At 43.2% G+C, this 26617-nt stretch overlaps 1 protein-coding gene across 1 annotated transcript in view; it reads right to left on the bottom strand.

The window, feature by feature from the left end:
- CNTNAP2 (contactin associated protein 2) overlaps nt 1–26617 on the bottom strand; it is a 1518236-nt gene that overhangs the window by 115353 nt on the left and 1376266 nt on the right. The window contains exons 19-20 of the mRNA XM_081038748.1: nt 9155–9391; nt 2847–2980 (exon numbers count right to left, since the gene is read on the bottom strand). Coding sequence (XP_080894874.1) covers nt 2847–2980; nt 9155–9391 — 371 coding nt within the window. The remainder of the gene's footprint in view (nt 1–2846; nt 2981–9154; nt 9392–26617) is intronic.

Raw genomic sequence — 26617 nt, 5'->3', positions numbered from 1 at the left:
CAGGATGGATTTGTAGATTGCTTCAAGAAAAACAATTAGAATGCTTTTTGGGGTTCTAAAGGTCCTTTTTAGACTTACTTCCATGCTGTGCAAGACCCCCTGCCTGAAAGAAAGGAGGGCAAGGAGTCTGTCCACTTCTCCAGCAGAAGGCGCCATCTCTTTTCCTCCTCTACCATCTCTACCTTGAGGTGCCATCTGGGCTGGAGAGGAGAGGCTGGGCTGAGAGCGCCCCAGACCATGAAGTCCTTCCCAGCTGAATTCAAGTGGGTTGCGGTAGCTGGCTTTCTAAAGCCAGTCAGAAATCTCAGTGCAGTTGTCTCACATTGTTTGACAGGGGAAGAGGGAAGGCAGGACTTTCCCACATGCTGGGTCTTAATCCTATGATAGAAATCCTTCCCTGCCTTGGAGGGTTCTTCTCCTTAGCCTCTTTCCTTCCCACAAAGCACTGAACAGCCCACCTTTTTTCATAGCAATCAAGTTTCCTTTTTCTGGAACTGTGTCCTTGTTCCCTTGGAGGATTCTCCCCAAGATCCCACTCTAATTATGAGATTTGATTAGGAGCTATCAGTCATTGGTCCCAAGAGTGAGCACGTGACCTAAGTCAGGCCAATCAGAGACCTTCCCTGGGATTTAAAAACGAGAACCAAGAAACTAGGATCTTTCTTTTGGTAGCAAAACGGGAAGATGTGAGCCCAGTACTGCAGTGTCCGTGAAAGATGGAATCTTCAGTGAGAGGTATTAATCCAGCCCTCTGAGAGAGGTGGACAAGCAGAGATGTTAGAGGGATGGAGGTGGGGGGTAGGGAGGGGAGAGAGAGAGTAATGGAGGGAGGGCAGGAGAGAAGGAAGGAGGGAGGGAGGGAGGGAGAGAGAGAGGCTCAATGACATCCTACTCGTATTGATCCTCTAGTTCCCCTGGATTCTCTTCCAAAATTTTGGTTTTTTTCCTTCCTTAAATTCCATGACCTATTCCAAGAATTTTTCCTAAAAATGAATCCAGAGTTGTTTTTCTGTCATTTGCAATCAGAAGAAGCCTGAGCAACAGAACCAGCCTCTCCCCACGGTCCCTCCTCTGTCCCCTGGGTTCCCTGAAATCCTCTGGCTCCGTCACCAGCTGGATTTCTGGGCTTTCGTGCTTCAAAAGCCCTAAGTTCTTAAAAGAGCCCACCCCACACCCCTCCCTCAGGGCAATCTCTAATTCACTGTGGCAGACAGCCTCTGGCATTAAGCTGATGTTTGTTCTTAAAGAGTTGCTGGTTAGTTCCAAAGAATCTCCCGTTGGCAGAATGTGCCAGAAGGGAGCCCTTCTTACCCTACCCTTTCTCCAGACTCTCATTTTGGGAAATATACCCAGAAGTGGATTATTTAGCCTATCAGCTCTACCCTCCGCTCCCACTCCCCCACCCGCATCTTCACACATGGTTCCACAACCACAGGCTTGGTCCTAATACACAAGGCATTTTCTTGGAGATAGTGAGGGTCAACCCTGCAAGAGTCTCTTGCTGGAGCAGTCTCCTCTATTATACTGTCCTTAAAAGCAATTGTTGAGTTCTTTTTAACTTTTAATATTACTTTGCAATGGGGAAATGGCGAGATAAGTCACTTACTTTACAAGAGATGACAGATGGCATGGTTTAAAACAAGAGAACGTCTCTGATCAAAAGCCAGTAAACACGATGTCGATGATTTGGTATAAACCTTACTAATTCTGGACTCGCTGGCTTTTCTGAATCAACCTTGAGTTATGGTTAAAGATGGGCTTGGTTTACTCAGCACCTACTATGTGCCAGGCACTGAACTACATGCGGGGACTCTGGTCTTCACTACGAGATAATCCTATTTACCTCACATTCGATTGACTGCACAGTGAGCTATAATTGTCGTTTTCCTAGGAAAGACCTCTCCTTAAAATATCCTCTGGCATTTACTGGTAAAGGCCAAGTGGAAACTCCATATCAAGTTATGAATTTGACATCCACCGCTGCTCAGAAAGAGACAGGATTTGTGCCTTTTCTTAGCAATCTGAATTTCCCACAGCAAGCCGCCGAATCTGAAGGAGGCTGCTGAACCCCTGCCAAATGACACTCCACTCCACTGACAAAACAGCAGCCCCTGATGTTCTTTCTGCTGACAGGTATCTATTTTGAACTCCTTCTAGAGAATGCAGTGACAGTTCCCATCCTTGATCTTTTGGCTTAGTTCCCAGGGAGACCTCCTCACATTATGTTTTATTCATGGTGTCGCCCAGGCTGGTTTCTTCATCGGAAAAATTGGGGGTGGGGGTAGGGACAATCAATGAACCTGAAATAAAGTTTGAGTGTCATAATAAAACCGTCCCTTTGTGTGCTGAAAGGCGGCACTCAAACTATGAGATTCCCGGGGAGGTCTGTGTTTTGAGGATTTTTAAGGCAAAGCGTCCACAGAGACAAAAATATATAGTTATTCATATTGTGGTGGAGTAGTGAAAGAAACAGGCCCGATAAACCAGAATAACCTTTGCTGGAAACACAGTAAGCTTCAGACACCTGAGAGCAGGGGGAACAAAGATGGCGCGGTACATAAAAACAGGAGACTGACAGCCGTGAGGGCCACAAGTGGGAACGTGGCGAAGAATACACAGAGCAGACCGTGATTCTAGTGTCTCCCTAAGAAATTTCATCCCCATCAACTTCCTCATTGTCTTTGCTGTAAAGAACTAAGTATCTTCTGACTTTACTAGTTAGGGATTCGTAGGAGACGGTATGAGCAATCGTTTCTTCCATCTGCCCCATCCCCATGGCAAAACCAAAGAGAACCAATGCCCGCGTATCACAGAGGACTCTGTCACATACAAATGGACATGTTTACCTTGAGAATTATGGTCTTCTCATGACGGGTGATGTTGACGCTGTGGGGTTGTCCATTCGCCATGTTCCTGTGCTCCACATCGATATTATACGGGTCTCTGGTGCCGCCCAGGTTGTACCGAATCTGTAAGCTTCCTGGATGAAGCACAGAACAGACTCAGCAACTCTTTGCTCTGGATTCCATTTCCTATAACTTTCCACCCCCCCCCCCCCACCCCCTGCCACTGGACACTTCGGTTTCCACTGATCTCGGCTTCCTCCTTCGATGTCCATCAACCCCACTGCCGTTCTGACTCATATGTGCTAATCCACACAGGTGACCAGCACTGGGCACCCGTGTGTTGATGGTCTGCCAACAATGAGCCGTCAGCGTGACCATCGTCTCAAAGTTGTAGCAGCCAATGGTATAAATGATCCAAGCCGGAGCATGCCTGGGAAGGAAGAGTGAGAGCATATACTTTGTAGGACTGTGGAGATGCCTGCAGGCCCCACAAAATACTGTGAAATACAAAAATAAATGCACGAGGCAGGGAGGATCTCATGGCACCAGCAAAGGGTGCCATTCGGCATATGAAAGAATCAAGAGCAGACAGTATTAAAAATAAACATAATTTATAAAAGATAAATACATGGGATCTTGGGTGGCTTCACAGAGACCAAGAAAGCAAAGCAATGGATTTTTCCTCGAGCTTAGAGACTGCATCAATCCAAACGCAAAACAAAGGAAAGGAGGGGATTCTGGGTCCCCGAGTCCTCAGCACCTGTTACCACTCACTTTACCTTGACAAGTTAGTCTTTTTCCCCCACTTCTTGTTTCTTCCCAGTAATGACAAACAATATGCAGAAAGACTAATGTAATATTCTAGTTCCTGCTTTTAATTAATCTGCATAGCAAACATAACTTTATGTCTTATTTATGATTTTCAAAAACATCAGTATTTTTATCTCTTTTTTTACTCAAAGTGGAATCTTCATGGTAATAGCTTTTGACATCTCAGAGCTTAAAAATGGAGGCAGCAGTCTCGCAAGTGTTTGACCAATCGTAAGTCACCTCATAGATTCTTTGTTGTCACTTGAATTTTCCTTCGAGAGGAACAAAACTGATATTGATTTTTAAGTTGCGAAATAAAACAAGATAATTAGAACTTTGTAAACAGAAAGAAAAAAAAAATCAAAGAAAAGTCACCGGAAACCCCACATCCAGAGATAACTACTCTAAATATTTGGCGGTATCTCCTTCCAGATACTTCTCCACCTTTATATGCACATAAATGAAAGCAACTGTTTCTAAATGCTGCCCTTCCTTCTTTAGGCATTCTAGCATTACGTATGCCACTTAAAATATTCCACCATGTTCCCAGATGGAAAGAAACATTCATCAGAACAATCAAGAAGGAACTGCATTGCCTACTCTTGTTTTCTAAACAAATTGATGAACCTTCACGCTTCTGAGTTTCACCTTGGTGGTACTTTACCCTAGATTCCTGTGCTTATGGCATTTTAACCAAGTGCTGTTGCCTTCGGTCTCCTGATGTGTCTAAATTCACCCCCTCTTCTCCATCCCTGTGACCACAGGGCCTCCACTGGCACCTGGAATGACCTTGTGTGACTCCCATGGAAGCCCGCGCACCTGGCTGGTGCAGCTCCTGGCCTGTCTGGGTGCCCTATGCCGGCCATTCCGTGTCAATGACCTGACGGCCATCACCTCAGCTTCACCTGGATCATCTCCTGCCTGGATCACCTGATCCTTTAAAAGTGACCATCTGTCCTTTAAAAGTGACCATCTCGACCTCATCTCACTCTCGGGCGAATTCCCACTTTCTCGGCTTCCTCACCACGAACCCCATTCAAGGAAGTATCTTATTGGCGCCTCAAACACAACATATGCAAAACCAAACTCTCAATCTTTCCCCCCAAAAAGGTATTTCCTCGCAGTTTCCCACATTTCCCCATTTCACTTCATCCTTCCAGTTATTCCTGCCCAAAGCCCCGACTCCCCTCTTTCTCCTAGAGCACACATATGATCTGCTGGCAAATCTTGGCTCTTCAATGTGTACCTTGACTTTGCTGCTTTTTGTCACCCATCACTTCCTCTGGACCGAGTCACCACCATTTTTTTGCCTGAATTATTGTACTAGCCCCCATGCTAACTGCCTTGCTTCTTCCCTGCCCTCACCTTCCTCAGTCCAACCCAGCTTCTGCTCCTCACAGACCCGGCCTCCTCTCCACCTGGCAGTCAGAATGATCTCTTGCTTAGGCCACTCCAATGGCTTCCTGTGTCACTCCAAGTAAAAAAATCAAAGTTTTCATAACAGCCCACCAGGCCCTAACTGGTCTTCCCCTATCACCTATGACCTAATCTCTTATTACTCTCACCAGTCCCCAATGGCCTCCTTGCTCTTTCCCCAGAAGCCAGCATGGTCCTGCCTCAGGGTCTTTGCACTTGCTGGTTCTTCCATCTCGGATACTCATTCCCCAGTTATCTGCCTGGCTGACCCTGGCCCCCCTTTAGGTCTTTGCTGAGATATTGTCTTCTCAGTGATTATTTTTGTGACTTCCTCATTAAAAGCAGAATTAACCCAGTTCTTTCCCTTGGCCAGACCCTCATTTTTCTGTCTTATTTTTTCCCTATGATAGTTCTTACCAAACAACACACTACTTCTTGTATTTTCTTTCATGTCTGCCTTCTCCCACTTAAATGTAAGCTCCATAAGAACAAGAATTTTTTTTTATATTCTTTATGACTTTGTTCTAAATGTTTAGAATAATGCCTGATACTTAGAAAGTGCTGAGTAAGTATTTGTTGAATGAATGAATGATGGTCTCATTGCTTCTGTTCTTTTTTCTTCCCCAAGTTTTCTTTGCAGAGAGAGAGGTCTTTTCAATGCATAATTGATAATTTCACTGGTTCACTTAAAACTCTTCAAAGCCTTCCGGTTGCTCATAAGATGAAGACATACATCCTTAATGAAGTTTATGATACCCTGACTCATCTGAGTTCCGCCTGTTACTTTATTTTTAATTCATGCCATTTATCTTTTCACTTTTTGCATTCAAACTACCTTGGACTTCCCTTATTCCCCAGAAAATACAATTCTCCTTCCTACCTCAAGACCTCTGAATATGCTGTTCCCTTTTCCTGAGCTGCTTCTCTCCCCATTCTTCAGTGTTTTACCCTGTTTTTTCCCTCTTTACCCTAATAGCATTAAAAAATCATCTACTGTTTAGGAGTGAAGGAGATGATTAGACAGTTATGTGAACTACGCAGAAAAATCGCGTTGTCTTAGGTTATTATGCTCCACTTTACTTTTGTGCTCTAACCTTGTGTAATCACAGCCAATTTTCTGAAATATATAGCTGTATTCATTCATCATTTATTTATTCATTTCTTCAGAATACATGTATTTAGTGCCCATGCAAAGCACTGGTGTACCCAAGTTTTCAAGGTCTGAAAGTGAGCTCTTTGACTGGCTGTACGTGTAGAGTTCACTTCTAATGCACCTGTCCCAACCCCCTCATGTGGGCCAGGCTGTGCCCAGGCCTGGGGATACAATGATAAATAGGAGAGGGCTCTGTGTTTGCAGGCTAGAGATCAGAGGAACCGGTAAGTATGCAAAACTACTGGACATTTCCCTGCCTACTGTTCCCTTTATGCCCTGGATCCCTTTAGGTTCCCCAGCTTATTAAAATCACTATTAAGTTGTTTTCATTCTTTTTTCTCTGTTTTGGCTTTCTTGAACTTCGTAAATATGATTTAAAATGTCTATAACTGCTTCACTTAATGGCAACAGAAATTATGTGCTTTGAGAAAAAAGATGAGCTGGAACTTTAAATTTATATGTAGTGAATATCTATAAACAGTAATGGTAATATTCTCAAATAATAAAATTCAAATGATATATTTATTCCTTTCAAATAATAGCACAAGAGAACTACTAAATGATTATAGGGAGAATATTAATATTTGGTCGTTAAAATAAAATATTATTAAAGGGAAGAGATACTTCATTTCCTGCAGCTCACTTTCATCTCCCAAGGGAATTAAAGCCATTAAAAGGTGCAGCTCCTTTACTGGCTGCAGCAAACAACGTGCTTAACAGATCTGTTCTTACTGGCCATCATCATTATCATCAGCAAACACTTACAGAGAACCTGATGTGGGCTGGGAGCTTTTCATCTCGCTCAGGAGACAGGGCATATTTATAAGAAAGACAGATTACAATACAGTGCAGTAAGTACCAAACAAATGGCATTGAAAATAAGTGCAGCAGGAGTATAAAATAGAAGTCATTGAAAGGAGGTGAGGCTTGGTCTGGGTCTAGAATGAAAGGCAGGTATTAGACCACAGAGGGAGATGGAGCTTTTCCAGGTAAGGGATCACGGTGGGCAGGATCAGAGACGTCCACAGAGCACTGGGGGAATAACGACTTCCTTGCAGGGAAAGAGCAGGCACTGAATAGGTGACAATGTCAATGAAATTAGTGGACTCTTGATAATAATAGCCTCTAACACGTAGATGTCGTGTAGTGTGTTACACTTATTAACTCATTGGATTTTCACAACACTGCTATGAGGGAGACAATATTTTACAGATGAGGAAACTGAGGCATGAACTGGCTCACTGATTACCCAAGATGTCATAACCCACCAATGCTGAAGCAGAATTCAAACCCAGACATTCTGATTCTATACTTGGAGCTCTAAGTTGTGAGGCTGGTGGGTCTCAGTGGGAAGGCTGCAGGACTTGGGGTCTATTCTGTTGTTACTGGGAAGGGGGCAGGCACTACTGATTGTATGATAGTGGTGCTGGGTATAAAAGAAGACCTACTCTGGCTGTGCTGGCCAGGTAACGGTGGGAGTGACTGGAAGGAGAGAGATGGATTGGGACAGAGCATCCTGGAGGACGCACTGAGGGTACAGCTGTCCCATGAAGGAGTAATGGGATCCCAGGAGCATGGCTCCCCTCAAACCTCAGCAGAGCTTGGGCGAGGTTTGCAGGAGGCAAGGGCCTCTGGAGACACTGGATTGGTGGCCTCCCAAACACAACCTCACTCATGTTACCACGTGCCATTCAAATAATTTTCTATGTGTACCCGACATGAACAACGGCGGGAAGCCTTGAATTAGAAGACGATTGCAGGACAGTAGCAGTGGGGAAGAGAAGAAAGGGACATGCTTGAAGGACATAAGAAGAATAGAGCCCACAGGACCCGTCTGCCTGGATGGCCCACAAGAGGTGAAAGGATGGAACCGTCAGGGATGATGCCAGGCTTGTGAATGCAGGAGTCTGAGAGGTGGTGGCACCGTCAGAGCTGGGAAGGACCTGCTTCTGGAACAGCGACAACAACACAGCTTTCAGTATGGTAAGTATGAGGGGTGCCAGGGCATTTAGTTAAGACTTTCTAGCTTTTTTTCTTTTCCTGATGTTTTGGCATATTGATCTTTTTTTCCCCTGAATGACTTCCTCAAAAGTTGTTTTAGCTGCATTGGGCTAATATTAATAATTCTTGGTTCCCGTGGAAGAAAACCTTGATCTTTCCGAGGCTGCGACCTGGAAGAGCTGTCTAAGAAGGCTGCAGAGCCTCAATCATTGAGGAGCGAGACAAAGGGTGAGGGAGCCCCCGTGTTGTCAGCTCTACCAGCTCTCTGGGGAATGAGTTAGAGAGATCTGCTCCTTGATACACCAAAAACATTTTCATCTGTAAAAAAGTGAACTTCTTAAAACTTTCAGTGTCTTGGAATTCAATGCATATTTGGAGATGAAGATGGTCCTGGATATTACAAGTGTAAATATACTCCTGCTTTAAGCAACCTTTATGTCCGGGATATTGTTTATGATTGTAAAATTCTAAGAGGGTTTAAGAATGAAAATGTTTCTGATTTTTGATTTCTTTTGAAAGTTGCTACGCTCTGCAGGAACCTACTGATACATGATCATAAATCAGGATGATTCATTGATTTAGATAAAATTAATTTTAATACTGCAAAACTCATTTCTATTTAGTACAGTAGTGAATGTATTTATTTGATCGGAACAAAAAAAATCATCATTATACATATGAAGTTGTCTCATATTCTTGTACTAATGGTTCTTGTGAAGAACTCAACCTGCCCCAACAACATCACTGCTTTAAAGCACTCAACCGACAAGATGTTTTCCTGGGTCTTAGAGAGGGATATGGGGTTCCGAGACATTGGATGGCTTGCTCAGCATCCGGTGGGGAGTAAGGGACAAATCAAGAATGATGCGGGCTCTTACTAGCACATTCTGTCCACCCAGCATGAAGTGGCCAGTCTCCCTGTCCTTACCAGTGGGTTTGACGAGGACCGCCAAGAAGTCCGAGCTGAGAGAACTGACGTAGAGCAGAATACAGGGCGGCTTCATGGTACTGAAGCTGAACTGGATCTCCTCGCGGGCCAGGTCCAGTGGGGAGCTCTGCTGCTCGGGTGAGTTCTCCCATCTGCTGCCTGATTCTTTGCCACTGGTCCCGGCCGACTGGAAGTTATACCTTAGCCACATCCCCTCTTCAAAAAATGCACCGACATCTGTTGAAAAAAAAAACACAAAAACAAAACAAAAACAAAAACAAAAAAAGAAAATTGAATAATGAGAAGGCTGATGCTGATACCACCACAAACCTAAACTTGGGTGGACTGTTAGTTTTGGAGTGGCTTCAAAGACAGCTCGCAGAGAACACACTCTGAGTCCAAGAAGGAGATCAGATTGGGTAAACGTCTGTGCAGATGGATGTTGTTTCATCAACACAAATACGTTACCAAAAACAAACGAAAAAACCCCAACAAAAACCACGTAGCAATATGGCAATCTGTAAACTTAAACTATAATAGTAAAATTAAGAAAAGTAAATCATACCAGAAAAAAATGTCAAGTTTAGTACTCAGACCAAATAACTAATTTAGGTTGAAAAGATACACTGAAATACAGGCAGTGTTATAACATAAACCACCAACTCAAGTAGCTTCCGGGCGTCCTCTTTGAGATGGTTTTGCTTGGGACATGATTTTTGCTGGAAAGCCCTTGACAAAGCCCTAAGTCCTGGGAGGGTGATGTCTAATGTTCAAAAATCATGAGACATTAAGTTAGATAGAACTGGCTTCAAATTTGGCGCTGCCATGAATTTGTTATGTGGTCTTAGGGGAAGTTCCTTAACCAACTTCTTAGGCCTCAGTAGTTTAGCTGAGAAAGGAAGTTAATAATAGTGCAAATTACAAAATATAATTGAAAGTACTTAGCACATAATAAATAGTACCTATTATTATTAGGAAATTAGAAGAAAGGTCACTCACTCTTCATCAGTCTTTTCCTTTAGCCTAATCAGTGCTAATTGGTTTTTAATCATTTCCTGCCAGACAAGCTCCTGCTGTAGTTTTGCCCACTGTTTGTTTCTGAATATTCTAAAATCACCTCCTTCTCACTATGAAAGGCTGAGGTCCCTTTCAAGATTTGTTCGGTCTTCACAGTGACTATTTCACTGCCCCTCTGCACATGCCGTTCTGAAAGCATTTCTCAAACTTCTTTCCCCACGCAATCCGTTATTCTCATCTCACTAAATGAACACTGCACAGAATATACTTGGTGAGCCACAGCTTCACATAATAAAGCACAGAAGGGCCACATTTTAAAGGGGTTCTTTCATCTGGGAGCTCTGAAGTATGTTCTCATTGAAGACGCGCAGCACAGAGCCAGGACAGCGCAGTGACCCAGGGTCGGATTCAGATCCCGGGGGGAATCTCGGGCCTTGACACTAACTTGGGTCCGTGGCTTGAAACTCTCTGAGCCTCAGTTTCCTTCTCTGAAAAATGGGGCCTCACAGGTTGTTGTGAGGATGAAATAGCCCATGTAGTACACTTAGCCTAATGCCTGGGGTGCGTGAGAAGCATTCAATAAAGATCAGTTAGCTATGTTACAAATAGGTTACCGTGTTCTATTGTGGGTTACAAATGCCACCACACACACGCAATACTCCAGTGAGTCACTCTGGCACTGACACAGAGCCCGCCATGCTCTGCTTCTCATTGAGTTGGTGACAGGAGCTCATTAACTACAGGCTCTCAGTTATGGGCAGTCGTGTTTTCCTTCTGACCCTCCTCAAACAAGGACTTTGACGTGTGTGTGTGTGTGTGTGTGTGTGTATGGGAGGGTGTTATCCAAATGGCAGGGAGTACTGCTGGCATTTAGTGGGCATGGGCAGGACCACTCAAGGTCCTATCACGTGTGGGATTGTCTTATACAATGGGAATTGTCCTGCTCAAAACTGGCCAGTGTCCTTTTTGGGAAACATAGGATCAAACACATACTTAACCCGTACCAGTCACAGGACATACTGGAATGTAAAGATGCATTAAGTGTGTCGCGGCCCTTAAGAAGCCCTCTGTCCAGCAGTGGGTGTGGGAGGAAACACATCAACAACCTGGATACGTGGTGAGTGTGTTATGAATGCGGGGTGAGTGTTCAATGTGCTAAGAACCCTGTCCTGCTGCCTGAAGACCCTGAGCTGGCTGTCCCACTTTTAGCATGTGTCAAGGGCCGGCTGTGTGTCAGGCAGGATGCGGGGAGCGGAGGTTAGAATCTGCTCTCTCATGGAGCTCTGATCTAGAGGAGGATTTGGACTAACAGTCATGGTTACCAGGCAGTGTGGTCAGTAGGGATCAGGTGTACACAGGTGGGAACCTGGTGCACCAGGGGCCCCAGGAAGACTTCCTGGGCAAAAAGACATTGGAGCCAGGACCCACAGAGGCAGCGGTGGGCTGCTACGTACAGACGGAGAGGCAGCAGAGCAGCCTTCTAGTGGAGCGGGCAGCATGCAGAAACACTTCCACGCGCGTAACAGGCTCCCAGCTGATGCTGAGATCCTGGGAGGCAAGGCTGAGGCAAGACTGTGTACCTGGGGGGCAGGTGGCTGGGTGGGCCTGCCGGGGGGAGACACTACACGTTTCTCAACTAAACTAGTCACGGTCAAGCAGATCAGGAAGGGACACTCAGAAAGCTCAGGATTTTAGGTAAACAAACCAAAGATATGCTACGGAGAACACTTTTGGTATATTTTAGAGTCGTCGTTAAATGTGAGTTTTGGAGGAAGGGTTATATCATGCTTAAAGTGTTATTCTGAAACCACATCGTAAACCAACGGTTAAACCAGGGCCTAGGAGTGCTGTGACCCTTTTAAGGTTCAAAGTAGCAGACTGAAGCTGTCATTTCTTTGTTTCAGGTTGTTTTCAGGAAACGCCAAATCAGAGTACTGTAATATCATTTAGGAAAGTAATATACTTCCATCCTTTCTGAATGAATAACTAAAATAACACTAATTTCACAAGCCCCAAATAACATCATTTCCTTCATGACATGGTCAAAAAGTATTGATTTAGAAAGCTTGATTTAAGGCTTTTATACAAATATGGGTTAGCTTAAGTTTCATAATATTCACTTTTCGGATAGAACATGATACATTTTAGGCCTACTTATTCTAAGATATATGATGACTACATTCCAAGATGTGTCATAAAAGGGATTTGTTGAATTACATCATGTTTCTCAAAATTTTAAAATACATTCTGCCATCTGCAGACTTAGCCAATGAAGGTGACAGGACCCTCAAAGCAGGCAAGTAATCTTATCTTAGTATTTCCTGGTCCTCACAAAGGATCCTATGAAAACTACTCCTGACTGGGGAAAATAAGTTTGGAGATGTTCAAAATAAAATCTACAAACCGTACATCCCAGAATAATCCCATAAAGATATTTCCCCCCTTCTCTAGCCAAATCCCTGATGATTACAGTGGAAAAACACACCCACAGCTGGCACTCACCCCCGTGATTAAATTGCTTCTCATCTCTTTCTCCTCCAAGTTCAATAATTTTATTCCTTTTGCCTTCTCGCATACGGTATCTTTTGCAACCTATATATATTAAATCTACATGATTCTTTTTGTTCTCTAACATCCCCAGGAGGACCCAGAATTCAAAGTCCCCAACTCCCAAGTGGGTTCTTTGCCGAAAGTTTATTTTAAAGTCAGTAACTTGCAATTTGGAAATATTTCCCTGTAGAAACAATGCTTTAAATGATGGTTATTTTGCCAGGAGAGTCTACAAACGCTGAATTGCTCTGGATGGGTAATAAAAGATAATTGAAGAGTGCCATTGTGTATTAGTAATTAAAACAGAAAGAGCAACAACAACAAAAAATGTTAAGGTTTATTTTGAATGTGAGAACTCCAGGGAACTCTGTCCCCACAAGTATTCCATCACACTTATCCAGTGGTATGCTGGTAAGTGTGTTTTAGTGTGTGTGTGTGTGTGTGTGTGTGTGTGTGTGTGTGTGTTTGTTTTGCTGGTAAATGTTGAACAGCTGGCTCTCCAGTGGGTAAAAACCCTGATTTGAAGTGTTTGCTTATTCCCATGGTGTAAAAACTCCCAGCTTGGCTGACTTCAAGCTGCCAACATGATATCACTAAATATGGAGTTGAGAAGAGATGGTCACAGTTGATCTCCAGTCTGTGTGAACTGCCTCTAGCACATGACCTTCCTCTACTCCCTTAGCCACTGACCCAGTCATTCGAGCCAGTCACATTCCTTGAGTCCCCATTTTGGAGGCTGTCTCGGTCAGCTCAAGCTTCTGTAACAAAGTACTGTAACCGAACAACAGAAATGTATTTCTCACAGTTCTGTTGGCTGTAAATCATGATCAAGATGGCAGCTGATTTTGACACTAGTGAGGGCTCTCTGTCTGGCTTGTAGACGGCTGTCTTCTTGCTATGTGTTCACAAGGCAGAGATATACTGAGAGAGAGAGAGAGAGAGAGAGAGAGAGAGAGAGAGAGAGAGAGAGAGAGAGACAGAGAGCGCGCGCGCTCTGTGGTCTCTTCTTCTCAGAGAACTGATCTCATCATGAGGGCTCCATCCTCATGACTTTACCTAAAACTAATTACCTCTAAAAGCCTCATCTCTAATACCATTGTATTGGGGGATGGGGGCTTCAATATATAAAGTCTGGGGAAGCTACATTCTGTCCACAATAAAATGCTTCCCTCTTTTTACCTTCTTTTGTAAATAAATAATAATTGTTTACTCCTTTCTGCCTTCCAAAGCTTTCTTCTACCCTGCTCCAGCTACTCTAGATACTGAAAGCTCTGTACAGCTTCTACAAAATCTAGCAGGAACTGCTGCGGAGCAGACTCTGTACTGGCGGAAGCGCAGGCCTCAGCTCCAGCCCAGGGTCATTCAGCGCTTTCATGGCTCAATTCTACTGCCTGGAATAATCACTGTCATTAACTGCCTTTGTAATTTATCATCTAGTAACAAAGTGAAGTGAATTCTGTGGAGTTCTGTTTCTCCTGACCTTGGACATCACCCATCTGTGTGCAGCCCGATTCTGCATGAGGCCCTTCTAGGGCCATCTGTGAGGCCCAGCTCTGTTTACACGTGTTTCCCATTGTACTACCAAGATCCTGCTATCCTGAAGTGCAACGTTTCTCTCCTGGCCTTACATTGGCAAAAATCTACTTTTTCTCCCCAAGCACACCCCTCTGAATTTCCCTCCTGAATTTTTCATTCTGTGTTCATTCTGGTGTTTCCTTCAATGCACTATAATCGCTTTGGACTAACAACACTGGACCCAGGATGGGTTAAGGTTCACCTCTGCTTGTTCTGTTGCCCCAGGTGAATACATATCTATAATAACCACTTTCCCACTACTCTCTCTAAAGGCCAGGTTACTTCCAGGTCAGTCTCGGTGTAATAAACTTCAAGTGTCTGATTCTGTACAAAGGAGAAAAAACACCAAAGAAAACTCTCTTACGTTTAGCCTGAGTGGCATGTGCTGCCCATGAGGCACACATGTAACATATGTTACTTTAAACATTAATAAGCTGCATGGTCTATAAGTTGACTGTGGAGGAGCCAGGGGCCCTTCTCTCTTGGAGTGTAAGAGCCCACAGCACTGAACAACTTTGCTCAAACCTGAAACAGGAAGATAGTTTGCATTCAGAATTCCAGGGTCATACTCCTGACACTGTGTCAACACGCATTACTGGAATATATGCTGGTCACCAGGTTAGACTGCTTCAGCGAGGGCAAGTGAGATGAGGCCTCCACTACAGCAAACTTCATCTGAGACACATAGGAAGGGGTACATGTGAAGGAGGGATCAAAAGATGTGAGGTTTAGTCCTGGCTTTGCCACCAACTAGACCCTGGGCAGGCAAGTCATTCGATTGCTTTTGGGCTTTAAGTCATTTGCATTTTAAAGAAACCCTTCCCTGAACTTACATCTTCCTCTGGCTAGCAGCCAGTCTTTTCATATATTCTTTAAAATATTTATTAAGTGCCTTCTATAAGCCATGAAGCTATTAGAGATTTAACAGGTTGTAAATGATATTTAAGTAATCACTGAAGTAGATATCACAAATGATATTTAAGTAATCGATGAGATTTACCTGGACTGGATGTAGAGAGTGCAACCTAGGAAGGGAAAACAGCATGTGCCAAGTCCCTGAGGAAGGGCGGAATGCTGAAGACCAATGCAGGTAAGTCCCAGATGGCTAAAATTCAGGGGACAGTGGCAGGAAGCGAGGCTCATAGAGAGAAAGCGAGTGGCATTTTGAGGATTTTGGTCTCTGTATAGAAAGTAATGGGTAACTATAAAGGGTTTTCAGCAGAGGTGGTATAATCTGATTTGCAGTTTTAAAAGATCATTCTGGCTGCAGTTTGGCGAATTGACTGCAGGGAGAGGAGAGGGGATATAGGTAGACCTTTGAAGAGGCTGTTGTAATGGGACTGAGTAACCATGACTATGGTTTGGACCATTCATCGTTCCTACAAATCCACTGGCCTAGTAGTCAGAATAAAGAGGCATCTAAGGGGTAAACTGGACAGAATGTGAGGACAGCTAGGAAGTAGGGAGGTGACGGAAAGGTGAAGGAGAAGTCTCCTGTATTTCTGCATGGGTGTAAGTGATGTCAGTGATAACAGGAACACAGAGATGGTCCTGGTGGGGGTGGGGATGTGGAAAGTTCAGCTTTGAGCTGATCAAGTTTGAGGTGCCTTTGAGTCAGGGAGGCCGATGAGCATTTCAATATACAGAGGAGAAGTCTGGTCTCGCAGTATACATTTTAGAGTTATTATTATAGACGGTGTTTAACACCACAAGTCTGGGTGAGATGCCTGAAGAGAGAAGAAACAGAGGCCGAAGGCTGATCTCTGACATTTTAAAGATGGGTCAGGGAGCCAACATTTTAAAGATGGGTCAGGGGACATGAGCTTACAAAGGAGAGACTCAGATGAAGGAAGGAGAGCGATTTGAGGACGGTGGAGGACACGTGGTATTAGTGATGCCAAGGAAAGAGGAGTTTTCAAGGAGGAGGAACTGGTCAAGGTTAGAATTCTGTCCAGGGATCCAGTTACATTTTCCTCCAGAGGGAACATTATGAAATCCCTCTAGTCTCTGCATTTTCACTTCTTCAGTGGCTGTACTGGCTTCCATTCGTGAAGTCGCCTTGCTGTCACCGAGATCACCATGAGCTTCCTAATGACCAAACTGAAAGGACAATTTCTGTTCCTACTGAGCTGACTGAACACTTTGAACCATTCGAAATTCTTTTTGCTTTTCCTTTGACCTTTTCTGATGTTCCTTCTGTGTCCTCTTTGCTGGTTCTTCTTCTATGGTATCCTGAAAATATTGGTGTGCTGAGGCTTCCGCCCTCTAACGCTCAGCCCACACCTGGGGAACGCCCAATCTCGTCCCCCACCACCTGCCACCTCCTACAAGGGAGCTCCACCTGGTTCTTTCTCGGGAAACTCAAACTCAAGACATGAGAAACCGAATGCATCGTCACGTGCAACTCTGTTCCTCTCCCCGACTTTTCTGCTTTGACAAATGACACCCCATCTACCTGTCACTCAAAAGCAGAAAGAAAGGCAGAAGTCACCCTGAGCTCCCTATTTCCATGCCTCGGAACTGTCTCTGAAGCTGTTCTCTCCTCTGTCATGCTTCTGGTTCAGTCACTGGGGTCTCATTTTGACAGCTGCAATTACTTCACAAAATGTGTCCTCTGACGGGTCTCTTACTGACAATCTTTCAGAGTGACCTTCCTTATGTACAAGTCTAAGTGTGTTGCTCTTAAACTTAAATTTCATCCCCTTTCTTAAGATTTGGGATATCATTAGGGCGGGGAGAGGTCACTGGATACATTTTAGAGACTCTGTAAATGTAAATACATTTCAGGCAAGAGTATGTGTGTATGCATTTTTCTGGGGAGAGGGTAAATAATTTTTATGAGATTTCATGATGCCGCCCCCAAAAGTTTAAGGAAAAACAAAAAAATTGATTCACTCCACAATGATAATTGAGACACTCAGTGTAGTTAGGCGCCATGCTAGATGCCAACTCGGCTTCCAGAATGGACCAATTACCCCATTGTCTGGACCAGCCCCTTTCTTGGCTTCTCCCCTTCTCTGCATGTGGTCTAGCCTGACGGCCTCGCTCTGCTGATCACATCCTGCTTCCTTCTCCTCTATGTCTCCCTGCCCTTCAGGTCTGTTCCTTCCTCACTCCTCCATCTCCTCCCTAGTGCCACAGAAGGTGTAAAGACCTCCTCCTCAAGCTCCCTCATAGCTCTTTGTTATAACTTTCCTCTACCAAGTGTCACCTGATTCGCTTTTAACACAATAAACAATTCTTGGAATCCTATCACCTGCCAGGCCCAGGCTGAGAACAAAAGCAAACCGATGAGGGCTTTTTCCCTAAAGGACTGCACTGTGGATTGGGAGATGGAGTGAACACATTACAGAATAAAGAATGAGATCTAGAATGGCCGAGTGTGCAAAAAGAAACCTCAGGAAGAAAGAAAACCTGGCTCTTTCTGTGGGTGGTGTGTGAGAATGTCTGCCTTACTTCATGAAGAAGGTGACTATGTGTTGGGTACCACCAAGAGACGACGTAGCTGCCAGATGGACAAATATGGCAAGGAAGGGAGCTCCAAGCATGGAAACAGCATGAACAAAGGAGTACAAGAGTGAACCGGCGTGGGCTGAAGGAAATTATGGCAGAGCTTCGAACCTCTGCCATGCTTTGAGGAAATACGTCTGAGGCTCAGTTTCGGAAGTTCTGATTTAATTGGTCTGGACAAAGGCCTGCCTGCTGTGTATTTCAGCATTTTCACAGATTGCTCTAACGTGCAACCATACCTGAGCGTGTGCTTGGGTTCCCGGGGGGAACCTTGATGTTCGATGTGGGGTGACCTGTGGCAGGAGATGCTGCTGGAAAAGAAGGCAGGATGGAGGCTGGAAAGATTTGGAATCACTTATTTGAAACATTTTTAGAAGATACTTTGAAATAATTTCAAACTTACAGAAAATTTGCGAGATTAACACAAAGAACTCCCATATTCTTCGTGTCCAGATTCCCTAAATTTTAACATTTCACCACATTTCTGCATGTGTATTATACACACATATAATATATACACATAAAGACTAATTCCCGGACCATTTGAGAGCAAAGCTGAAGTGCGGAAACCGACCTTAATATAATACTATTGTCCCATCATGGCCCTATTTCTGGAAAAAATATATAAACAGACACAAATAATTTTGGAAAACCATTTTGAGGATCAGTCTATCTATCCATCTACCTATCCATCATTCCATCCATCCATCCATCCATCCATCCATCCATCCATCCATCCATCCATCCATCCATCCATCCATCCATCTGCCTTATCTATCTATCTATCTATCTATCTATCTATCTATCTATCTATCTATCTATCTATCTATCTATCTTCACGTAGGAAGTTTTTTGCAAATAAGCAGGAAACAGAGGGTCCCACAACCAACTCTTTCATTCTCGGAAGGGGAGTGAAGAGAAAGGAAGGCATGTGATGGGGTGAGGAAGTTGGAAGCTGAATGACTTATTTATGCAACTGGCAGCTCACCAGAACACGAGCTTTTGAGGATGAGAACTTTGCCTTGTCATCTCAGCCAGTTGTCTTTAGCAGACATACCGCACTGCATAGTAGTTTTAATATGGGTTGACTATCCCAGTTGGAGTTTCATTTATCTAAAAGCAAGTGGATTCATGTAGACAATTCTGATGGTCACATAAACAGAGTGATTTAAAGAAGCTCACCTAGGGTTGCTGTCTTGTATAAGTCATAGATGTATGAAGTATTAGAAGCTAATGACGTACCACCTCATGCAACTCTAGAACATGGTTATATCCCAGTAAAGCTATCCAAGGCCTCCCAGGGTTTTTAGACGTTGAGTAGAAAGGTCACACTATGCCTCCTGGGAAAAAAAGTAGACTCATTGAAAACTATGTATGATGCCATATGGAGTGCAAAAATGGACAAGGCAAGGGCCACTGGGCTCCACCCCAGGCCAGGTGCTGTCTTCCCGCTGAGTCTGCATATTCTGGCACTGACTGCCTTCCTGTTTTGGCAATGACCCTCCTTGGCTTTATTTTGTACTGGTTATCACTTGTATCTGTGAAAAGTAGACTTAAAAACTCATTCTTCTATGACATAAATTCAAAGTTTAGTAATTCCATACACTTTCTCATACTAAACTACAATTGGTAGTGCATATATATATATATATATATATATATATAACCAATTGTAGTTTACTGAAGACTACTGGTTCCCTGAGGGCAAACACTGTATTTTATTTGGTTTTCTATCTCTGGAGTCCAGCACAACTCTTGGCACCTATTAGGTACTTCTGAATTCACACTTGTTGAATTAATGAATTAACGGTATTACGGACCAGTTAGGCCATCTTCATACTTTCTGCAGTTATATCCCTTACCACCTTCCCTCTCCCAGAAGAAAATCAAAGACATGGGCAGTGTGTTTCTATCATGATCTGTAATTTTTGAAGACGGTTTCTTCAAAGAAGATAAAATAAGGGGTAAAAAGTAAAGATTCACTGCGAAGAAATCAAGAAATAATCGTTGATCAGAACACTTTGGAAAAAAATAAGTTCTGGATTATGAATTATTCAGAGTTCCTGAAAATGAGGTTGTCATTAAAAAGTTATTATACTTTGTCTGCCCTTTGGTGGAAGAAGGAGAAACGGAGAACGGAAGTAAAAATCAGAAGAGGAGAAAAGGAAAAAGAAGGAAGAGTGCATTTAGGTCAGTCCTTCGTTGCATTATCACATGTGACCTTGAAGATGAAATCTTTGTTCTACCACCATGGTGAGAGCCCTCTGGAAATCTTTATAGATGTGCCTGCAATTTGCCTGGGGAAATTAACATTGTGGGGTACTTGCCAGATCCTCTTCCTTCTACCTTAATGGAAACAATATTTTTAAATGGAGAGACAGCTTCAATTATAAAGCTGACAACTAAAACTTTACTTCAATATTTTTCCCTCTATAAGAAGCTCCTTCCCTTTGTAGATTCTCTTTTTGTACCACATCTGTGGAAAAAGAATAGATGTCTTCAGTGTTGTGTAAAATAAATGTATTCTTACATGAAATAAAAATAAAAGGCTTTCTGTGTGGGTCTATAGCTCTCTCTCTCTCTCCATATACATAAAATCAAGCTCAAAATGGTTTTCCAGAAAAAGTGTGTGTATGGGTGTAGTATGTATGCAAATGTGTGCCTATATTTTTCCCCAGAAAATATGTGAGAGTGCTCTCTCTCTCTCTCTCTCTCTCTCTCTCTCTCTCTCTCACCTCAAAATAAATGGTTTTGCAGAAAGCGTTTGTTGCTTAGTGACACACTGAACCCGAGTTGGCCCAAGTTTGCTCACTGAGCTATCCTTTGACACGAGGGTAACTGCAAAAGCAGCTCCCAGGGGCGGGCGAGAGGCCAGCATGTGAAGGACTGCATGACACATGAAATGCTGCTTCCAGTTCAGGATTCTGCAAAAGGCTCTATGCCAGTTTCAGCACCCAGGCCAATCATTCAAAGAAACACGGTCTGAAGGCACTGGTTTCTGGAATTTAAGCCTCTGATCTTGTGTTTAATGTAAAGGACGCTGGTTCCCGAAGCGAGCTTGTCCCTGTTCCAACTGATTCATTTGCTTTGGCTGCTTGTAACATTCTCCTCCAGAAACAGAGCTCAACAGACACACACATCAAATTTCTAAACTGTACTACTGTCCTGCTGGTTGCCATTTCTTTTGTTCCAGAGTTTGGGGAAGGTGTAATCATGTCTTTCTACTTTTTCATTTTTTAATGGTGCAAAGTGTGAAGAACTGTCTGAACATACCCCCTGTTCTAAGGGGGCCAGTGATTAGAAAGCATGATGACTGTGGCCTCTGAGTTGAAATGCACGTTGCCTGCCCAGTCCCAACTTCATTCTGATCGAAACGGACTCCCTGGAGATGGGTAGACAGCCCTGTTGCATACAAACCAGCTTCAGCTTAACTGGGTCGTCTCCTGAGAACTATGGAAACCAACTATGTGAGTCTTCTCATGTCTATGAAAAAGAAAGGAAACCTTTGAAGACAAAGTGGTTTAATGAATTCAGTCAGAAAGTTAAAAAAAGAAAAAGTAAGTTTTTGTGTTGGGCCATAGAAGCACTGAGACAAAATGGTGCAAAGATAAAATTTAAATTTTGAGGCTGATAAGTGTTATTAGAGAATTGTTGTGAAGCCAACAGGTGGAAAGGCTTAGGGTCAGACCTACACAGCAAGATAAAGCAAACCATCAGGAACAAAACAGTTTCACTGGAGCACTAAGTGTGGCCATCTCTCCTTTTTCGTGCCTTCTCAGCCAAGATCCCCATTCCTCCCCTTCAGTCATGACATTCAGTGATGGCACGTGGCCACCCCCATCTGACCATCAAAAATACTCTTTCCAAATGACATTTTGCTTTTTAGTTATTTTTTGCACTTATATTTGAATGAAATGTGACATTCTGAGAGTTTATTTCCAGTCCATTGAAAGAAGCATTACCTAAAGAAAACTCAGGAGTCGTGAGGGAGGTGATAAATTTCCGCCCCTCTCTTAATGGTGGGGAGGTGGGCTGTCACCGCTTACACAACTCTCATTGGCTGAGTCAGGTGCCTCTCACGCTCTCTAGAGCACAGTGCCAGTGTGACAGGAACTATTACACTTAGTCAGCCTTACCGTACGGTCAGGCACATGTTATTCAGATTTCACAGATGAGGGGATGGAGACTCAGAGGAGGTAAGTCACTTGCTTATGGTCACACATGTAGCAAGTTGTGACTATTAACTATTATGTTGGGCCTCCTTTCAACACTTTCTATTCATACCTTGCTGGGAAGACATAAAAAGCAACTGAGCAATTTTCTTAAAAATAAATCAAAAAAGACTGACGAACACGGTAGGTGTGTTCTGAAGGTTTGGCAGATGGGGCTAGGGTGCCTTCGTAAGCGGCGTCTTGGAAATGTCTACATCTACATTCCCACATGCCCAACAGGAACAGAGAGTGCCACATTTGTCATTTTAAATTCTCTGGCAGCCACGTTAAGAAAGAAAAGAAAAATACTAGGGAATTAATTTAACTAACATAGTCCATTTAATTTAGTCTACCCCAAATAGTATCATTTCAACATGTAATCGATATAGAAATGATTAATGAGACATTTTACACCGATTTTCCCCCCCCCAAAGTCTTCAAAATACCCTGCGCATTTTATGCTTATGGGACATCTCAATTTGAATGGGCCCCATTTCAAGGCATCAGTAGCCACACGTAGCCAGTGGCTCCCGTATGGGACAGCACAGCTCTAGCGAACAAAAAAGGAAAAAATAAAAGCATCTCCCAACGTCAGCTGTTTCTACCAGCCTCTGGAGAGGTGGTATCTATATGTTAGAACCATCCTGGAAGGCTTTTACCCACACAGATGCCTACTTTCTGTCCCAAACTATTAAATTAGACTTTCTGGGAATGACCTTTGGACATGGATAAGTGACGAAGGACTTGAAAGCTCACATTTCCTGTTCCAGCCTCTCAGAGTTAAAAAAAAAAAAAGAACTTGTTTAAAATACGCCTTCTACATATCTCTTCCAGGAATCTGGGGAGACAAGGCAGGGAAGATTCTGGACTTTAGGATCCTAGCCATTTCTTGCCATTAGACATTTGAGTAGTAGCTTGGACAACTGTTTCTTGTTTTGAGTTTTTCTGGGTTAAGTGATGTAATAGAAAGAGGCGATAACTTAGCCAGAGTGATCATTTCATAATGTATATCATGTCATGTCCTGCTTCTGCTCAAAACCCCCTGGAAAGGACCCCTGGAGAGGAGCAGAAGCCGTGCTTTCCATGACCCACTGTACACTACGCAATCTGGGCCTCTTCTCCCCATTCCCGACTCCAATATCTCCCTCACCTTGTTTCCTTCTGTTCTTCCCATTGGAGCTCACCCCACTCCATCCTCAATAGTCTACTGTGTTCTCTGAGCACCCACATCAGACCAATTTCCAGATGGGGCTCAGACAGTGATATTTTTAAGACGTCATGCCTGCTGGGGGGTGGGGAGAGTGGGAGAGGAGAAACGCGTCTCCAGGGCAGTGTGTGGACTGCAGGGCCCTTGGCAACCTTCCTAAAAAGGCTTTCTTTCAACTGAGCTTCTGCAAAGAACTAAGAAGCAGTGAATTCAGGTCACATTTTCTAACTAGCACCTGAGTGCTAATACCCTATGGAGCTTTCAGCGTCCGCTAAGACAAGGCCAGGACTGGAATATTCTCATGTAAGCCCAGCTGCCTAACAAGGACATGTCTGAAAAGATGATCCCGGTGCGTTAATGTAGAGGTGGGCCCAGGGAGAATCCACCAGTAAGAACAAAATATACTCAAGAAACGAGTATGGTATGCTATGCATGGTGGGGGGTGGGGAGCACTTACGGTGGCAGGCCTCACAGTCCTGCAGTGGAATGCGGTTAATTTTGCACAGGAGATTTTAAAGGGGCTGCAGCACATACTACTGCTTAACCATTAGAAATCTCAATACGTTACCTGGAGAAGGAGTCCCTTTCCAGCACAGAAGGTAATTCATAATCTACATTAGATACCTGATCATTTAAAACCTTGATGGAACACTTTCACAGATTATTTTACTTCTTCGATAATTTCACATTGCCAAACCTATCACCTCAAAGAGAAATTGCAAGGAGCTGCCATCCCTAACTTGAGGTTTCAAAGGAACAGAAAACAGGCTGAAACCTGCCACCCTCGGGATGGGAGCTTTGAGCAGCAGGCAACAGCCTTGGTTGCTACGGGTGTGGCCTGGATCTCTTGGGTCACCCCCTTTGCAACCTACCCACCATCAGTCTAATTGGCACACTTGACATGGTTCCCTGAATGTGGAAGTCAAGAGTCTCATTTTACAGTTTCTGTCAGGTTGAGATTTGTGCAGAAAAAGGATAGGTGGATTTGGGCTCCAGTGGCTCCAGCTGGAAATAACCCTCTAGTCTTCCCAGACCTCCAGGGAAAACTAAGGTGATGCCCACACAAATGGAACTTGAAGAACTAATCTCTGCTGTGCAGGACGGAGGGAAACCTTCGAGACGTGACTGATGGGAAGCCTAGGTTTAAATCAGCTTTGCGGGTGAGATGTGTAAGCTGCTCTGCTAAGCGCCTCCTCTTTGCCTTCATTTTGGTTCTGGCTTCAGCAATGTGACAATAATCAGCTGATGGGATACGAGGAGCTGTCAGACAACTCAAGCCCATTTGGATCACTGAAACACTTTCATTTCATTTTATTTCATTTCCCCTTTCATATGTGTGTGCTATTGCTATGATCAGAAAAATAAATCTTTGCTCCGAATGAGACACGTTCTGTCACCGGCAGTAGGTTAGATTGTTTGAATTCCAACTTATTCTGTACATTGGCTGTTGTGTTGCTGTGAAAAATGTTAAAAAGAATGGATCGACATTTTTGACTTTGTTTCTAGGATTTAAAAGAAATGTTCTAGAGAGAATGTTTCTCGTTGGGTGACCTTTTTTGTGTATCGCGTCAGACTTTTTAAAGGCTCTTTGTCTTGTTTTTGTTTTAATATACAGTTTTAGGATTACACAATACATCAAAGGTCTTACATTGCATTTTTTTCAAGTAATCATCCATATGTGGAAAAATAATCTCAAACAATTAGAAAGTCACTATTGGAAAACCGGGTTCTACATCAAGAAATTCTGATAAACTTCAAAATAAAACACTCGTGTGTGTATGTGTGTGTGTATGTTTATGGTGTATATTATAACACACACATGCATGCTTGGGTTTTTAATATAAACACAATCATACTTTACATATCTGCCTTTTTAAGCTTAATGATGTAACATGGATAGTTTCCTGCATGAGTAAATATATCTATCTCATTCTTTCTAATGGCTATGTACCATAATTAAATTGTAATTCCTCTATGGATGGATATATAATTTTCCTCTACATTTCATTATCAAAGGTTTAGTGATGACTATTCTTGTGAGTATATGTTTCTATAACACTATTATTTCTCTAGGATAGATTCCTTGAGTATAATTACTGGGTAAAATAGAATATACATAGGTTCCATTTGGATAGATTATCTAATTGATCTCTAAAAGTTGTTTTCTACACAGTCTTCTCATGAACTGTTAGTGTCAGTTAGAATCTCCATTCCACCCACTCTGGGACATCAGCTAACGGAACTTTTGAACGTGGAAGTTGATTTCACTCTTAATGAATGAGACCCGTGCAGGCTCTTGGCAGCCTTTTCGAGTGGCCCTTTCTCAGTGACCCATCAGTCTTGCCAAACTTTTCTTTTGAATTCTTCATTCTCCAGTAATTAAAGAAGTGCAAATTAAATGATAAAGAACCATTTTTTTGGTTATTATTTTTGCAACAATGAAGAAAAGAAAACAAGAAGACACTGTTGGTCGCGTCCTGAGAAGTGGCCCTTCTCACCTATGGCATGTACCACGGCACTGTATTTCAAGGAATCAAGGCTGGCTCCACACATGAAAAGCCATCAACATTTATATCCTCTAACTCCACCTCGCCACACGTGGCAGTCCATCCCAAGTAAATGATGTAAAATACTGAAATGCCATTTACGAAAACATTTACTGTGGTATTATTTACAATAAAAAAATGGAAACAATTTCAAGAGCAGAAATAGAAATTGCCATTTCCCTACTGTGAGATACTTAGGTTAAATAAATTTTGGTAAATCCACTGGATGGAATATTAAGTAGTCTTTTTAAATGATGGGTATGAAGACCAAGTGGTTTCAAGGAGAAATGTTTATGCTATATATGCTAATACTATGTACGGAATGATACATAGTAATTATAATAGCATAAATTGATTTTCAGAATTTGGAATACATTTTCCTACAGTACAATATTCTAACGTAGGTCAATAACTAAAGATTATTTATTGGGTAATGTAACTAAATTATAGTACTAATGCAATTAGCCTGAATTCTCGATCTTAGTAGCAAGGGGAACTGCTGGAAGAAGAAAGGATAAGTTTCTCCTCTCTTTCCTGGTTCAGGGCTGGCCTCGGGCAGACCATGAAAGAAGGAGGGTAGCTTAGACTGCCTCCCCACTCTGAACATGCCCCTCCCAGCCTCTTCTAAAGCTCCTCCACTCTCTGTCCTCTTCGAAGTCACCGTAATCTCCTCAAAACGTGTCCAACGCCTTCCTTACTTCTAAATTACACCTGGCTCCATAAGGACTCAACCCCAACCACTCAATCCACATTCAGGTGGGCACTCTCCTCCTAGACCCACTCCTGCTAATTCCAGTGGTGCTGGTAGAATATCAGGTCTTGGGAAAGAAAGTAAACAATCAGGAAA

The sequence above is a fragment of the Rhinolophus hipposideros genome (assembly GCF_964194185.1).
Source record: "Rhinolophus hipposideros genome assembly, chromosome: 25".
Taxonomy (NCBI): domain Eukaryota; kingdom Metazoa; phylum Chordata; class Mammalia; order Chiroptera; family Rhinolophidae; genus Rhinolophus; species Rhinolophus hipposideros.
This window is presented reverse-complemented; position numbering and strand designations above follow the sequence as displayed.